This window comes from Cydia pomonella, chromosome 8 (genome assembly GCF_033807575.1).
Source record: "Cydia pomonella isolate Wapato2018A chromosome 8, ilCydPomo1, whole genome shotgun sequence".
In the NCBI taxonomy this organism is placed as follows: domain Eukaryota; kingdom Metazoa; phylum Arthropoda; class Insecta; order Lepidoptera; family Tortricidae; genus Cydia; species Cydia pomonella.
The window spans coordinates 10,303,537-10,321,333 of NC_084710.1; the positions used below are offsets into that span (position 1 = coordinate 10,303,537).

The 17,797-nt window shown below is 41.8% G+C and overlaps 2 protein-coding genes across 2 annotated transcripts in view; one reads left to right on the top strand and one right to left on the bottom strand.

Annotated features, from left to right (window-relative positions):
- The first annotated feature begins 692 nt into the window (after positions 1–692).
- Positions 693–10,728, top strand: LOC133520532 (membrane-associated protein Hem). Its single transcript, XM_061855004.1, has 2 exons — positions 693–846; positions 4,183–10,728. Exon 2 carries the CDS (start codon positions 4,188–4,190, stop codon positions 7,563–7,565), a length of 3,378 nt encoding a protein of 1,125 aa, XP_061710988.1. The 5' UTR covers positions 693–846; positions 4,183–4,187; the 3' UTR covers positions 7,566–10,728.
- A 55-nt stretch (positions 10,729–10,783) lies between these two features.
- LOC133520533 (disintegrin and metalloproteinase domain-containing protein 10) overlaps positions 10,784–17,797 on the bottom strand; it is an 82,741-nt gene continuing 75,727 nt past the window's right edge. Inside the window, exons 14-16 of the mRNA XM_061855005.1 lie at positions 17,081–17,313; positions 16,568–16,734; positions 10,784–13,977 (exon numbers count right to left, since the gene is read on the bottom strand). Of these exons, the coding sequence (XP_061710989.1) occupies positions 13,880–13,977; positions 16,568–16,734; positions 17,081–17,313 (498 nt within the window). The 3' untranslated portion in view covers positions 10,784–13,879. The remainder of the gene's footprint in view (positions 13,978–16,567; positions 16,735–17,080; positions 17,314–17,797) is intronic.

The following is a 17,797-nucleotide window of genomic DNA, read 5'->3' on the forward strand; positions in this document are numbered from 1 at the left end:
TTTTTAATCAATATAATAATAAAAATTTAATATTCAAAATTTTATTTTACTAAAATGGTTATTTGATTTATGTGGCAACACTGGTCCTGCACGGGGCACGGATGAACATGGCATGGCTGGGCTGGGGTTCATTAATATGCGGCATTTTTCAGGACACTTTCCGCTGAAAGGGACAGGGGACCTTATCTCTCTAGCAGAAAGATAGCCGAAAGTGTCCTACGAAAGGATAGATGTAATTGTCCCGTTGTTTAGCGAGCGCACTGTTTTTACGTGGTTTTACTGCACTTTGATGACATGCTGAACATTCATTAAATAAGACTGATTATATGATAAGACCAATTGTGACGATTTATTTATTTGATGATAAATCGTGTCGTTGCCGTGACCGACCTCGGTTAAGTGTAAGCGTTCAATGACATATTTTTACTATTGTGCTTTCATACAAAGCTGACTAACCATAGGCTAACTTCTTTATCGCTCGCAATATGCAAGAGCGATAGAGAGGCCAATAACGATTTTAGATATTGGCGATTTTGCCTCGCAACTGCTAGCAACAGTCGCCTGTCGCGCGAATGTGTAACTGCGCCGTTATATAATTTACCTATCTCGATGTTGCAATGTTATAATAATACAATAATACTGCTTTGGCGTCCTTCATCACACCAGCAACCCCGTAACAACTGTCAAATCAATTTGTCAACCAGTGCAGAGAAGACACTCCCTGTTCCTTATTTTTGATTAAATTCATTTTTTCTGGTAAATTATGTGCACAATCGAGTGATTTTTGACAACGGTGGAACATGATCAACTATCGCTAGTATTTGACGTGTCGCGTTGCTTGTCCAAGTAAGTTGTAAATACCTCTGACTGTGGTTTCCAGGAATGTTTATCGAACTCAATATCCGCCGAGCGGTGTTGATTTCAGCCTTCCGGGACCCAAGTAAACTAACATTGTGTTAATATTAGATCTTTTATTAAATTTATAATATTTTATTGAATCTCATAGTGAACTATTTTGATTATCACTTATTCACACTAATGTGCCATTAGTAATACGGTTGCAAGTGATTTGTTTCATCAATCAACAAGCCTAGTGAGACGGTGACCTCAGACACGCATATTCTATACTTTATTATTTCATATCACACATTCTAATCCAATTTTCTATTGTATTCGTAATTTTTTATGGTAAATGCATGCATAGTTGTAATTGTTATTATTAGTATATGAAGTTAAGCTGCAATTTGTTTATTTTTCTTTCTCACACTGTCACTTGCAGATAACAATCATATTTAAGTGTTTTGCGCTCAAGGGGTTAAGCCTTTATATATGGCAGAGGGGATATATTCCCCACAATGTACTTTATTTCAATGTGATAGGGTTTTTTTTTTGCATAATTTGTGACACCCTTATGCCCATTAAAAGGTTAAGAAACATTGTGGAGATCTCATGGCCAAAACAATTTATATTCCGATCTTGAATTGTTCAACAGTTCTCCATCTCCGGCCAGTGTGGCAATAGGCAAGCATGATAGGAAATTTAGGAAGGGTATCTTTATTATTTCATTTCGGCAGTAAATACTATTATTATTATTTATTAATCAGGCAGGCAGTTGAAACAACTGATAGTTGCCTGTATCTGAGTGATCTTCACTTAAAATGTATTCTTTGCGCTGCTTAATTATTTGTCTAGTTTGTTCTTAAAGTGGTTGACATTCAGTGCTGAGACCACATCTTCTGGTAGTTTGTTCCACGCTTTGACCACTTTGTTGCTGAGAAAATGTCGAAATATACATCCTGTTTTTTTTAAATGATATTAATTTTACGTAATGTACTGTCATGAGGGCTTCCTCATGACAGTACATTACCTAAATGGCATAGTTAATTAACAAAAATTTGTATTTTTGTTATAACGTTAATGTTGCATATAGCTTTGTTGTAACATGGGCATTTTATTTAACTCAACCAAATAATTGAAAACTATAACATATCAATGTCATTTCAAACATCAATTGACTGAGACAGTACTTACGCATCTGTACACACTCGTAGGGGTCTTAACTGATAAATATAAATTATTGATTATCTCCAAAATGGTGTTAATTAGAGGTGAGAGTGTCTTTGGGAAAGTAACTTAATTTATTTTATGCACCCTTGAAATTAACAGACTTAAAAAAAATGGTGCATTTATTATTTTTTTGTTGTCATTTGTTGTCTAATACAAAAAATGTGTTTTCAATTGAATGAAACAAATATTTCCCTCAGTAAATTTTAATTCAACAAAAATTACAAAGCTTTTTAAAGTTTTAGAATGTTCCTTTTTAACTTTGTTATTTTTAAGTGATATGTTTTATACTTATTACAGTTACTTACATATTTTGTTATTACCTAAAATTAAAAACATTTGTTACTGTTTGCTAAGTTATCCGTGTGATGTGGCCTGTGAGACATTGATTAGTTGTAAGATACAAGCTACTGTTCAAATATTGAATTATTAAATGGCATGTTTATCAAAAAGTAAACTAAAAACTGACATTAGGCTAAAAATGTTCACAGACAGGATATCAATAATATAGGTGCATTTGTGTTATTTATATATGCTTCTGGAGATATCTCATCTCAATGAGGGAAATATATATGTAGCATGGTTTATCAGGATGTATGATTAAAGACTATGCATTGAATTTGTTAATTTGTTATTATGCTAATTAGTAATTAGCTTTATTTTCAATGCCCAAAAGCGATTTAATATATATTTTACAGTGGAAAGATATTCATATAACTCGATTTGGCGCATACAGAAGTTGATTCATGCTTACCTGTTATAATACAGTTTAAACCTCTGATTTTCTTGCAATTTGAAGAAAATCTAAGCTAAATGACACTACTGATGTCTATTTACCAGGGGCGGCGGGTCCATACAACTCGATTCCCACCGGCTTGCCTAAAATTTATTGCTACATAAACCAAACTTATATATCATCATTAAAATTAAAAATATATCCATAATGAAAACACTACGTATTACATTACTTTGGAATTGATAACACGATTTACTAAAGCACTAATCATAGCAGGCGCGCGAAGTGAAGCTAAGCTTGACTATTCATTCATGCGCCACTACACAGATACGAAAACTCACGCACACGCTCATAAAGTTTGCTATAGAGAGTCCACGCGAATGAGCTTAAAAGCAACTCGGTCTTATATCGGGTTATTCATTTGAATAAAAACCTTAAACGTAATAGCATAAGGTTTATATTGGAAAAATGCACGCACATATTCATAAAGTCCGCGAGCACTGAGGGGCCTACCGCGAACGCCGTAGTACGCAAATTGCGGGCTACTTTCTCTTTTACTCCAATGGCGTAATTAGGGTGACAGAGAAAGATGCTCGCAATTTGCGAACTTCGGGGTACGCGGTAGGCCCTCTGTACACAGTCGCGATAACGTGAGTTATTATTAACATGCTGCTTCATTTGAATTTAAACCTTAAATACAAACAGGTAAGATTTATATTGGAGTGTAATGGTTCACAATTTTGAATCGAGTGGCGTTTGCCGCGCGAATGCTTAATATTGCCATACAAAAACATTGAATTGAATAAATGGGTAAAATTGTACAGTATTTTGCTATCATTGATAACAATTTTTGTAAAAACCTTTAAAAAAATGATGAATTTTAATAGAAAAATCCAAGAATCTTATGTAGTCTCAAGATTAATAATTTGATAAAGAACGTTTCTTCAAAAAAAGTACTGTTTGTAGGTTTGTAGTAATAGGTTAGAATTTGTGTGTTTGTGAAGACTCCCGTCCCGGCTGTTACCAAGGCTTGTTGTTATTATTAGAGTTTTAAATGTTTTTATGTGATTTTACTTACTTGTGTGCACAAATTTATATATAAAGTTACTAAACCAGTGATATTTTGTATGTTGTGTGTATAATAGTATGGGTATGGCAAAGGTGGTTATACACTAACTGCAAAAGGTCGTGCCCAAGGACACACCTAGCGCACGCTTCACTTTTATCATAAAAAAAAGGACATAATGTTAAGGTGTTTTTTTGTTCCGAGTTGCCTAGCCAGAATTTTCACGCGCCGCTACTGCTATTTACTGTAAATACTGAGATTTATGCTAAGTTTGGGGAAGTGGCTAGTATTTCAAAAATGTTTTCTTCTTTTTCAGTAAACATGTCTACAATGTCAAGGTCAGTCCACATCAGCCAGCAGAAGCTGGCGGAGAAGCTCATAATCCTCAACGACCGCGGCATTGGTATGCTCACACGGATCTACAACATTAAGAAAGCCTGTGGAGATGCTAAATCCAAACCAGCATTCCTGTCAGATAAAACTCTTGAATCATCAATCAAACACATTGTCCGAAGATTCCCCAATATTGACGTGAAGGGCCTTCAAGCCATTTCCCACATTAGGAATGACATAATCAAGTCTCTCTCATTGTACTATTACACCTTTGTAGATCTTTTAGATTTTAAAGATAATGTTAGTGATCTACTCAATATAATGGCGGCGTGTCAAGTTACGCTTGACTTGACTCTCAACTTCGAGCTGACAAAGAATTACCTTGACTTAGTCACGACTTACGTATCCTTGATGATCTTGCTCTCTCGCGTAGAAGACCGCAAAGCAGTTTTGGGTCTTTTCAATGCCGCGCATGAAATGGTCCATAACCAAATAGATGCCAGTTTCCCTCGTTTAGGACAACTGATTGTTGACTATGACGCTCCATTAAAAAAGTTGTCTGAGGAATTTGCCCCCCATCAAAAGATATTAGCCAGTGCCTTAAACTCTTTGTGGCATGTGTATCCAGCGAGAAATATGACTGCAGAACACTGGAGATCGGAGCAGAAGTTGAGTTTAGTTAGCAATCCGGCGCAGCTCCTTAAACCGTCGGAAACGAACACGATGTCTTGTGAGTATGTATCATTGGAATCCTTGGAGAGATGGGTCATATTCGGTTTTGCGCTCTGTCATCAAATGCTGTCGCAAGATCATGCCAATAAGATGTGGGTAAGTGCCTTGGAGTCTGGTTGGGTTCTAGCATTATTTCGTGATGAAGTGATCTACATTCACAGTTACATTCAAAGTTTTTTTGATGGCATAAAAAGCTATGGGAAAAGGGTATCTGAAGTGAAAGATTGCTATCACCATGCCGTGCAGAAAGCAGGATATAAGCACAGAGAAAGGCGAAAGTTCTTACGGACAGCTCTAAAGGAATTAGGTCTCATCTTGACTGATCAGCCTGGTCTGTTGGGTCCGAAAGCCCTGTTAATATTTATTGGACTGTGCTATGCTCGAGACGAAGTGTTCTGGCTGTTGCGCCACAACGACAATCCACCGCAAAAAGTGAAAGGCAAGGCTGCCGAAGACTTGGTAGACCGTCAGCTCCCAGAGCTACTATTCCACATGGAAGAGTTAAGAGCGTTGGTTCGAAAATACAGCCAAGTTATGCAGCGATACTATGTCCAGTATCTGTCTGGATTTGATGCTGTGGCTTTGAATCTAATGATACAAAATCTCCAAGTGTGTCCAGAAGATGAAAGTATTATACTGTCATCTCTGTGCAATACTGCTGCCAATATGAATGTAAAGCAGGTTGAAGATAACGAACTCTTTGATTTCCGAGCTTTCCGATTAGATTGGTTCAGATTGCAGGCTTACACTTCGATTGCTAAAACTCCTTTAAATCTGGTTGATCATAGAGAACTAGCGCAATTCATAGACAAAATGGTTTTCCATACTAAAATGGTTGACAATCTGGATGAAATAATGGTCGAAACATCTGATTTATCCCTGTTCTGTTTTTACAGTAAGATATTCGAGAGCCAATTCCACATGTGCCTCGAATTCCCTGCCCAGAACAGGTATATTATTGCATTCCCCTTGATTTGTAGTCACTTCCAGAACTGCACGCATGAGTTATGCCCTGAAGAAAGACATCATATTCGAGAACGCAGTTTATCGGTGGTAAATATATACCTAGATGAGATGGCAAAGGAGGCAAAAAACATTATTACAACGATCTGTGACGAGCAATGCACAATGAGCGACAAGTTGCTTCCAAAACACTGCGCACAAACAATTGCCCATTTGGCAAACAGAAAAAAGAAAGACAAAAATAAGAAAAACACGATTGAAATTGTTAAACCTGGAGCAGAGAGTTATAGGAAGACTAGAGAGGAATTGACTACCATGGACAAGCTGCACATGGCGCTAACAGAACTTTGCTTTGCTATCAACTACTGCACTACGGTTAATGTTTGGGAATACACATTCGCTCCCCGGGAGTACCTTCACCAGCATTTAGAGAACAGATTCTCGAAGGCGTTGGTTGGAATGGTCATGTTCAACCAAGACACCAGTGAAATTGCGAAGCCGTCAGAGCTACTAGTTAGCGTCAAGGCATACATGAACGTATTACAAAGCGTCGAGAATTACGTGCACATCGATATTACAAGAGTGTTCAACAACTGCCTGCTGCAACAGACACAAAATATGGATAGCCACGGGGAGAAGACGATTGCTTCGTTATATACGCAGTGGTATTCTGAAATCTTACTAAGAAGAGTAAGTGCCGGGAGCATCTGTTTTTCGATGAACCAGAAGGCGTTTGTCAGCCTGACCGCAGAAGGGGCCATTCCCTTCAATGCTGAAGAATATTCCGATATTAATGAACTGAGAGCCCTGGCTGAACTCATCGGGCCGTACGGCATGAAGTTACTGAGCGAAACCTTGATGTGGCACATAGCGAGCCAAGTTCAGGAGCTGAAGAAACTTGTAGTCCAGAACAAAGAAGTACTTCAGATGCTTAGAACAAACTTTGATAAACCGGAAATAATGAGAGAACAGTTCAGAAGGCTGCAACATGTGGACAATGTTTTGCAAAGGATGACAATAATTGGCGTAATTTTGAGCTTCCGCCAGGTGGCACAAGAATCGTTGCTTGATGTATTGGAACGGCGAATTCCCTTCCTGATAAGTTCTATTAAAGACTTCCAGCAACAGCTGCCTAGTGGCGACCCTATGAGGGTGATATCGGAGATGTGTTCCGCCGCGGGGTTGTCCTGCAAAGTGGACCCTACTCTAGCGTCTGCGCTGCGGCAGAACAAAGCCGAGCAGGAAGAGGAGGAACACCTAGTGGTGTGTCTGCTGATGGTGTTCGTGGCCGTGTCGCTTCCGAGACTTGCGCGCAGTGAGGGATCCTTCTATAGACCATCTCTCGAAGGCCACGCGAACAACATTCACTGCATGGCACCCGCGATCAATCACATATTTGGAGCATTGTTTACCATATGTGGCCAAGGCGATATTGAGGATCGCATGAAGGAATTTCTAGCTCTTGCATCTTCGTCCCTATTACGTCTCGGGCAGGAAACAGACAAAGAAGCCATCAAAAATCGTGAATCCGTTTACTTGCTGCTCGATCTCATAGTACAGGAGTCACCATTCCTGACTATGGATTTGTTGGAGTCTTGCTTCCCATATGTGCTGATACGTAATGCTTATCATGAGGTTTACAAGCAAGAACAAGTGCTTTTGCATTCGTAAAAATATTTGTGAGGCAATAAACATATTAAAGACATTTTGTAAATTGAGCATTCGATTTAATAAAATGCGTAAATTTTTTATACTTTATTGTTGTAGACAAATTTTAACATTATTATTAATATAATTTATGAAATCCCGCCTTTTAATGCATGGAAATCTTACCAAAAAAGAGGTGTTGCCTTACATCAAATGAGGTAGTTCTGTTTTTTATATATGTTATTAGTGATGACAAATCCAAGTTTTCCACCTCGAAAGCCCTTCGGATCATTGTGTGTATAATATACAGTACAGTGAGGGAACTTGTTATAACTCGCATTTCTTGTACATCTTTGATGGATTACGCTTGTCCTCTGAATCCACAGCCCTTTTTTTGCACCCAGCGTATGTGGTAGCATTTCTTCGTCAACCTGATCAGGCAGGTCGAAATCGTCATTTGATGGTGGATCATCAATGAATGGTTTTTCAATGTCGGCACACATTGCTGTAGTTGCAAACGGCTGAGCATTTGAGTCCTGCTTCCCTGCAACCACAACTGCTCGTACAACCTTTTTTGCAGTTACAGTTAGTTCAATATTTATGATTATACCTTTGAGAAACCGTAGAAACTATTTGGGTCACTAAGACTATTAAGACTATATTGTCAATTAATTGCAAATATCATCTTCTTGAAAGTGTGCAGTGACTTTTGCCGTAACCCGGTTCTCGGTGTTTTTTTTTTTGTACAAAAACTGAAAAAGTCCTAAATTTTAATGGATTTTTATGTACTTTACAATGATCCCAAGGGCTCTCGAGGAAGAAAACTTGGATTTGTTATTACCATTTCATGACTACCAACATATTAAAAAAACAGAAATACCACATTTGATGTTAGGTAAAATGTACCAATTCCATGGACTATTTGTTGCACTTATAAAATTTTGCGGAGTTTTTTCAGTTTCTCCATTTTAGACCTATAAGGCTATGCATTTATTTGCTTCGGTAGAGATTTTGCATTTGATTGTCATATGAAAGAGATCCTTGAATGATTGGTTATGTACAACTCTTCTATATAAGGCTATAGCCACTGAATTCTAACTGCATTCTTTGTTAAATGTGACGTCACAATTAAATGATGTATTCGTCATCAGATGCGATAATAAACGTTAGGTACTACTTATTCCACAATACCTACATTCTGTTATAAAGACTGGTTTAAATATTCCTGTCGTGTTTGTAATTATAAATAAGAAATACTTTATTATTTAAGCTGTTAGATATAAAGTAAGAGATTCAATTTATTATGTTATTTGCTATGCTTATTTAAGTTGAATAAACTGCCCGCCTTGGTCGTCGTACGAAAAGTATGAACAACTTCAAATGTCATACTAAGTAATGAATTAGATGAAAATAGATTCGGGATGGCCTCTGCCATGGAATTGAATATTTTTACTGATAAAAGTGTCAATGAAGCATTTTTCAAAAGCTTTTATATTTATATCTTTTTAAGCTAACTTATTTACTCGGGTGCGTTTGTGCTAGGTCGTCTGTCGCCGCCAGTTTAGAACGTTGGTAAAACAATCTTGGTATACTAGGGCTAAGATGGTCGGTTTATTATCATCTGTCATCAATCATCATGCCTGTCTCGTTCTAACAAATATATAAGTGCGAAAGTGACGCATGACATGACAAGTGATAAAAATACGACCGTGATACCGCCGCTGAACAAAACTACTATGAATCCTTTGTTGGCTAATATAAATGGCAATCAAAAATAGTATGCAGTCCAGTATCCTTACCTTCCAGGAATACAATAGAAGTCTTGTTATTTTTTTTTGTATTACCCATTAGCCTATTCTGCCCATTGCATTTTTAGGTACCGGTCGAAAGTGGCAATTGACAGCTCAAGAAAATTAATAAATTCAGGAGAAATAATTCGTTTATATGTGGAAATTGGTATAGTTATACCTTGTGGTCTCCAGATAAACATACCAAAAGTCCTTAAGGGTGGGGTTTGTGCTGAGGGTGTAAGGGGGGGTTGAAGGTACTTTTTTTTCAGATTTTTGCTCATATCTTGAATATCTATCTGTACAAATAGCATTATAATTATAATTACTTCGGACAAAAGTTTTAATATAAAATTTCCAACAAATTTGTTTTTTTTTTTTATTCTACGATCAATACAGGCTGTTTAAGTTAACAAAGAGACAAAAAAGACGAATTAAGAAAACGTCGTTTTTTCGTTTGTTCATCATAACCCAATTTTTAACCGACTTCAAGATTTCAAAAGAGGAGGTTATCAATTCGGTTGTTTTTTTTTTGTTTGTTACTTCATAACTCCGTCATTTCTGAACCGATTTTGAAAATTACTTTTTTGTTTGAATTTATATATATATATATATATATATATAAAGATTGGTCCCGTTTTTGTCAAAACTCAGTTCTGATGATGGAATCCATGAGGAATCGAGGGAACTCTTCAAATGTGAAAGGCATACATATAGTGATTTTTGTATTTTCTGTAACAAATCAAGCATTTACATTTAAAAAAGTGACATTTGATGAAGTGGAACTGCTGATAAAACATATTTTATTTTTTCTTTCAGAGCGATTATTTCCGAAAATGTTTTAAGTAAAGCCCGACCAGAAATATATGATCATTGTCAAGAGGGCGATGTTATTCTCATGTATAGGGTAACTTACACCCTCAGCACAACCCCCACCCTCGAGGACTTTTAGTATGTTTATCTGGAGACCACAAGGTATAAGTATACCAATTTTCAAAACTACACGAATTATTTCCCCTGATTGTCCATATTCGGGTTAATTTTCTTAAGCTAGTAGTGTAAACGCACCTTTACTCTTTTCCGCAAGTAACGAGGAGTCTTTAAGTGTTTATTTATCTACAAAATACGTAGCGACTGATAGTACAATCTTAAAAGAAAATCATTAAAACATAATCATGTCATGCCTGTGACTTGAATACTGTATTACTTATGTAATTTAAATACTGTATTTATTCGAGTGCTTGGCTCGGTTCTATGTATAAGTAAAATGATGTTCGGACTGCGTCCTAGAATCCGCAATGTATGTTAGGTTTAGTGTAAATCCATACACACTATACAGTTTTATACCCAGCGTGTAAATACATTATACTTACATATTATTAAAAACAAATATGAAATAATATCATTTGTTTCATTTCAATGATCTAATATATTTACTACAATAAAAATGCCACATTTAATGTAAAATTTATTGTTTTTTTTTTATTATTATTTTGAAATCACATGTTGTAACATTCATCTCATTAATTAAAAATATTCACATTGTCTTTTAAATAATCTATTACGGTAATCTAGCTTACACTTAGGAGAAATAATGCCATTGAGTACTACGGCGATGGTTACGTGATCCATCTTTACACAATTGGTCAAGTCGCTCTACATCGGAAACATTACCCTCTCGGTTTACATACAAATATACAATGTTATAGTACAGTTATGAGAATTCGCGTATTGTTTCGATATTCACTAATAAAATGGCATTACTATGGTATACTTATAAGATTGACCCTTAACATTAAATGTATAGAAAACATAAAAAATACATCATGCTCTTTGGCTTGCACGACGGAAAGTTAACTCTACGCGTAGTATGTATGACCATTAACGTACATCGTCTATCAAAGAGATCAACTGAAACGACCGACCAAACAATCGTAATCGTATATTACAGGTATATCATGTAGAGTAAACGTTATAATGTGATATGCAAGTTTGTGTTTGCCAGTAACACGAAGAAAACCAACCACGGCGCGCGACGCCCGCCCGAGGTAACTAAGAGAACGCATAGTCGCGAACACCATAACAACATTGTAAGATTTTCAGTCTAATTTAATTATTTGATCATTTGGCAATACTGTTGTTTTTTTAATAATTTACAATCTACTTAAAAATAACATTAAACGAATACAAAAAAGTACAAGTCCTTAGGAAGACTAAATGCAGAATTTGGAAACATTTGAGCCCATGAAGCTTCCAGTGACTTCAATAATTTCAGGACATTGTTAGAACGTATTATCTTCAGCGGGTGTGAATATTTAGTTATGTTTTATGCAGATAACCAAAAGTACCAAGTTACTCTCCGTGAGACAGTTAACACATTCAGTGCCAGAGGGTACTACGAGCGTAATCGATAACGTGAAAACCCGCATGTAGCGAAAAGCGACTACGGACTGCGCGCCCGCTTGGCGGGTTGCTGGCAGTGAATGCGTTAAATTACCATTAATGTAATGCAATGTGAGCCCAATGAATTTAAGATAACGAAGAGTTACCTATAGGCAAAAATATTCCACCCGCTAGTTATCACAACACTCGTTGGCTGCCCTTATTTCAGTTGCGGCTCTTGGCCCTCGAACCTAAAAAAATCCGATTTACTAAACACCCAATTTAAAGCATTTCCGAAATACCAAATTTCTTAATACTTAGATGATAGGGAACTTCCATTATGTTGGAAATTCTGGTGCTTAGATTTGGTGTTTAAAGAGAATTTTGATCTTTGTCACTCAAGATATCTGGTATTCGGAAATAAGGGCAGTTGAACACACTAATCTAACCGCGGTAAGGTCTAACTAAACATTTACACTTCGCTAACTTCATCTATGTATGTTACTTATCACACAGCGCATAAGTAGAAAAAGCGCTTGGCAGTGTTTACGTGAATATGGCATTATTTTAATAGTAATAACAATGTTGTGATGATTACTACAGGTGGTTTGTCCGAATGTTTGAGACACAACTAAAATGGGCGTAAAGTTGTTCAATAAAAGTTTGCTGACAACAAATAAGAACAATAAGTCAACAAATGGGAATACAAAATTGGTATAATGGCACCTCCGCGTCTCCTTACATTAAAATACAATAAAAATAGATTATAAAATTACGATTACGGAGATTCCAGTAAAACAATGCGTTATACACTAACTAGTATTGGTATTCAGTTACAATTGTTTGATATTTTTACATAATAGCTTTTTATTTACTCTTTACTTCATTTATATACAAAAATATACATAAATGCCTGTTGTAAAAGCAACTCTAACAATCCATTATTATCGCGTAGTTAAAGTATCACCGGCTCGTTAAGATACGCCTTTTAGTCTGGGATCTATAAAAATACATGAGTAAAATCCACTTTTTTGACAAACGTGGAGTTGCCGATATACTCGTAATTACCATTAGAGATATTTAGTAACGGATCTTTATAAAACCCGGGCTTAGGGGCTTAGTGAATTCAAAGATAATCTCATTCTTAAACACCAACATAATACGTAAATGAAGCAGTCGATCGACACACTTTGAGCTCGCAGTATACATAGAATAGAGTATAATATATATTTTTGATTGAGCAAACATAGTTCTTACCAATTAAAACCAATATTGCCTTTTTTGTCTTCTATTCTAATGGAAAGGAATAGTTTGAGAGAACACATTTATAATATGACCTTCGACTATCGCAGATATATATCCTCAATTCACAACACAACAAAGTGTCTGAACCAAATGGATTTTACCAGCGCTAAAATATAGGATTGGAATGAGAGTAATACAAGGTAAGTTATAAGTTAAAATGTAGTGTAGACGCGAGCGGAGATACTACCGATAGTGGTCTACGGTTGTTGCGACCTGGACGTCCGGATACAATAGTGTTGGGGCTTCCTGCTTCCACCGCTAAGTCGAGAAAGACTAACCTCCCCTATCACATTAGGGGGTTATTCAATGTCCACATCTATACTAATGAAACATTACATGCGGTGGTTTAGTTAAGTATAGAGCTGTTTTTTCTTTCACTCACTAAACATATCATAGTAGGTAGGTCAAATACGGCGGCGCCTCCACGTCGACGAAACATGTTTACTAGAAGTCCCAAGAATTTAACGCTACTTTTACGTAATCTCATGAAAATTATTTTAATTATTAATAATGTGCGTAGTCGCCACGTTCCGTCGACGAGCAACGTTAAAATCACGAGGCAAACCGTACGCCAGCCGACCGGCAAAAGACAATCGTCCGATCGAACGTGGAACCTGGATCCAATAACCGGTGAATCGGCAGAAGGAGCAGTGTTCAGATATCGGCCTGCCGCTGCGGGTTGGTGACGGCGAGCGTGTCGGGCGAGTGCAGGGTGATGGTGGTCTGCGAGGCGACGGTGGCGGTGGCGGCGGTGGCGGCGGGCGGGGAGGGCGCGCGCAGCACGTAGCCCAGCAGCAGCGGCACGCCGGGCGCCAGCGCCACCAGCTCCAGCCCGCCGTCGCCCGCGCCGGGGTACTCGTAGTGTCAGACCTTCTGCGACCGCATCTCGTACGCCGCCGGGTAGGCGTTCGCGTACGGCTCCGCGCGCCGCCCCGACGGGCCCGCCGGCGCCGGCGCCGGTGCTGTCAAACAGACGTCTCGTTATACAGGGTGGACAAATAAGAATGATACACTTTGTTTTTAAATTTTAATTACCTTCAGCGGAAATTTTATTAAATATTTTTTCATACTTATATTATTCAGGGTTGGCAATTGTATACGGAAGATAATTTCTGCCAAATGTCTACCACTAGCAGCAAGCAATTTTATCTCAAATGTTTCTGTTGTTTAAAACACGTTGTTTGCTCGATTAATTTTGAAAAAAAGTGACAGTGATTGGCAACCAAATTCCCCAAATTTTGCAGCTCTTGACTTATTTCTGTGGGGCTATTTAAAATTACGTGTCTATGCTAACGAGCTGATGAAATTTAAACAGTTAAAACCGACTATTCGACATAAATGTACTAAGATAATGCCAAAAATGTGCGAATAGATGCTGAAAATTGGGATGATAAGGGCTTACATTTGCCTGCTGTTAGAGGTGAACATATGTCAGACATTATGTTTCGCATGAATTTGCCAACCCTGAAGAATATATTTTTAAAACAATACTTAATAATTTTTGAACTTAATACAGTTAAAATTTAAAAACAAAATGTATACTTCTTATTTGGCCACCCTGTACTTGCGTCAAACAATATAAGCGGATCCGCTGGTCGGGCACGGGATACCCCACACAAAAAAGTTCCATCATGTGTGCGATTCATATATTAAATAAAAGCCTTAGTAGTCTGGGGTGGTGTAATTATCCTATAAAATCTTGATAGCGCAACAGAATCATTTATAATAAGTACCAAACAGATTCTGTGGTCATCGTCTGACGAAAAACCTTCATAGCGCGCTTCAATAATTACTACAAAATAGAACGGTGTCATATATTGGTGTGGGATTCGTAAAGCTCTAGTTTCCTAGAGCAAAATACTAACCGTTCACATTTAACCGTATTATTTAGTATGGAAACGGTCGCTATATGACGACACCGTACAAAAACAGAGCTTTAGCAATTATTTATTTAAATATCGAGCAGGGTGTACTTGTGCCGCGCGCGGCGGTGGCCGGGGCGGTAGGTCGGCAGTGACTCACCTGGAGCAGTGGGGCGGGTGTAGGCGGCGGGCGGGGTGTACTTGTGCCGCGCGCGGCGGTGGCCGGGGCGGCAGGTCGGCAGTGACTCACCTGGAGCAGTGGGGCGGGTGTAGGCGGCGGGCGGGGTGTACTTGTGCCGCGCGCGGCGGTGGCCGGGGCGGTAGGTCGGCAGTGACTCACCTGGAGCAGTGGGGCGGGTGTAGGCGGCGGGCGGGGTGTACTTGTGCCGCGCGCGGCGGTGGCCGGGGCGGTAGGTCGGCAGTGACTCACCTGGAGCAGTGGGGCGGGTGTAGGCGGCGGGCGGGGTGTACTTGTGCCGCGCGCGGCGGTGGCCGGGGCGGTAGGTCGGCAGTGACTCACCTGGAGCAGTGGGGCGGGTGTAGGCGGCGGGCGGGGTGTACTTGTGCCGCGCGCGGCGGTGGCCGGGGCGGTAGGTCGGCAGTGACTCACCTGGAGCAGTGGGGCGGGTGTAGGCGGCGGGCGGGGTGTACTTGTGCCGCGCGCGGCGGTGGCCGGGGCGGTAGGTCGGCAGTGACTCACCTGGAGCAGTGGGGCGGGTGTAGGCGGCGGGCGGGGTGTACTTGTGCCGCGCGCGGCGGTGGCCGGGGCGGTAGGTCGGCAGTGACTCACCTGGAGCAGTGGGGCGGGTGTAGGCGGCGGGCGGGGTGTACTTGTGCCGCGCGCGGCGGTGGCCGGGGCGGCAGGTCGGCAGTGACTCACCTGGAGCAGTGGGGCGGGTGTAGGCGGCGGGCGGGGTGTACTTGTGCCGCGCGCGGCGGTGGCCGGGGCGGTAGGTCGGCAGTGACTCACCTGGAGCAGTGGGGCGGGTGTAGGCGGCGGGCGGGGTGTACTTGTGCCGCGCGCGGCGGTGGCCGGGGCGGTAGGTCGGCAGTGACTCACCTGGAGCAGTGGGGCGGGTGTAGGCGGCGGGCGGGGTGTACTTGTGCCGCGCGCGGCGGTGGCCGGGGCGGTAGGTCGGCAGTGACTCACCTGGAGCAGTGGGGCGGGTGTAGGCGGCGGGCGGGGTGTACTTGTGCCGCGCGCGGCGGTGGCCGGGGCGGTAGGTCGGCAGTGACTCACCTGGAGCAGTGGGGCGGGTGTAGGCGGCGGGCGGGGTGTACTTGTGCCGCGCGCGGCGGTGGCCGGGGCGGTAGGTCGGCAGTGACTCACCTGGAGCAGTGGGGCGGGTGTAGGCGGCGGGCGGGGTGTACTTGTGCCGCGCGCGGCGGTGGCCGGGGCGGTAGGTCGGCAGTGACTCACCTGGAGCTGTGGGGCGGGTGTAGGCGGCGGGCGGGGTGTACTTGTGCCGCGCGCGGCGGTGGCCGGGGCGGTAGGTCGGCAGTGACTCACCTGGAGCAGTGGGGCGGGTGTAGGCGGCGGGCGGGGTGTACTTGTGCCGCGCGCGGCGGTGGCCGGGGCGGTAGGTCGGCAGTGACTCACCTGGAGCAGTGGGGCGGGTGTAGGCGGCGGGCGGGGTGTACTTGTGCCGCGCGCGGCGGTGGCCGGGGCGGTAGGTCGGCAGTGACTCACCTGGAGCAGTGGGGCGGGTGTAGGCGGCGGGCGGGGTGTACTTGTGCCGCGCGCGGCGGTGGCCGGGGCGGGGCGCGCGGGGCTCGTGGCGCGCGGGGTGCGCGCCGTGCGCGTGGCGCATGCGCCGCAGCGTGTTCATCGGCCGCCGCAGCGTTTCCGACAGCCGTCTGTAACATTACAAAAGCGTTGTGCATAACTTCGATTAATTTTACTCGTTGCCATGTTCTCCTCGGTTTCTCCGCGGTCGGCAAACCGCGATTTGCAAGCCGCAAGTTCAAGGCTCCTCGAGCTACCTAGAAGATAAACACTTGAGTGTTCTTAGATAACTGAACACGGAATTTGCGGCTTTACAAGATTCCAAAACACTTCAGCACTTGACGAAGGCGCCCATACACACGATGAGCAGTAGTCCGCCGAGCAGCCCGGCCCACCAGGCCACCACTGCTCGGTGACCCAGGCCTGCACCGCCTGCATGGTCTCTGGGTTCAGGAGAAGGTTCGTGTGATAACATACCTGGCAGGTGCCCGCTTGGGGTTGGATGAGGGCGTGTGCACGGCGCAGCATTTGACGAAGGCGCCCATACACACGATGAGCAGTACCCCGCCGATCAGCACGGCCCACCACTGCTCGATGACCCAGGCCTGGACTGTCTGTAGCGTGGCTCGGTTCAGGAGCAAATTCTTGAGACGCGCCAGCGGGCCTTCTGCGTCTACGGCGCGGCATTTTAGGAACACATCACAGTAACCCTGAAACGAAACGTTAGAATTTAGAATATAGTTTTAAATTAATGAAGATTTCATAATAACATAGATTTTTTTTTTTTTTTATACTACATCGGTGGCAAACAAGCATACGGCCTGCCTGATGGTAAGCAGTATCCGTAGCCTATGTACGCCTGCAACTCCAGAGGAGTTACATGCGCGTTGCCGACCCTAACCCCCTCCCACCCTCGTTGAGCTCTGGCAACCTTACTCACCGGCAGGAACACAACACTATGAGTAGGGTCTAGTGTTATTTGGCTGCGATTTTCTGTAAGGTGGAGGTACTTCCCCAGTTGGGCTCTGCTCTAGATCTGGAATGACATCCGCTGTGCTGTGCCCTACCACACAGAGCGTGATGACATTCACAATGCCCATACCTCTCTTGTGATAATATAATATAATTGACTTAATTGGATACATATTACGAGGGGTCATCCAAAAGTAATGATAATTAGATACTTTTATATTA

Coding starts and splice junctions, on each gene's coding strand:
- LOC133520532 (XM_061855004.1), top strand. CDS start 4,188: ATGTCTACAATGTCAAGGTCAGTCCACATCAGCCAGCAGAAGCTGGCG.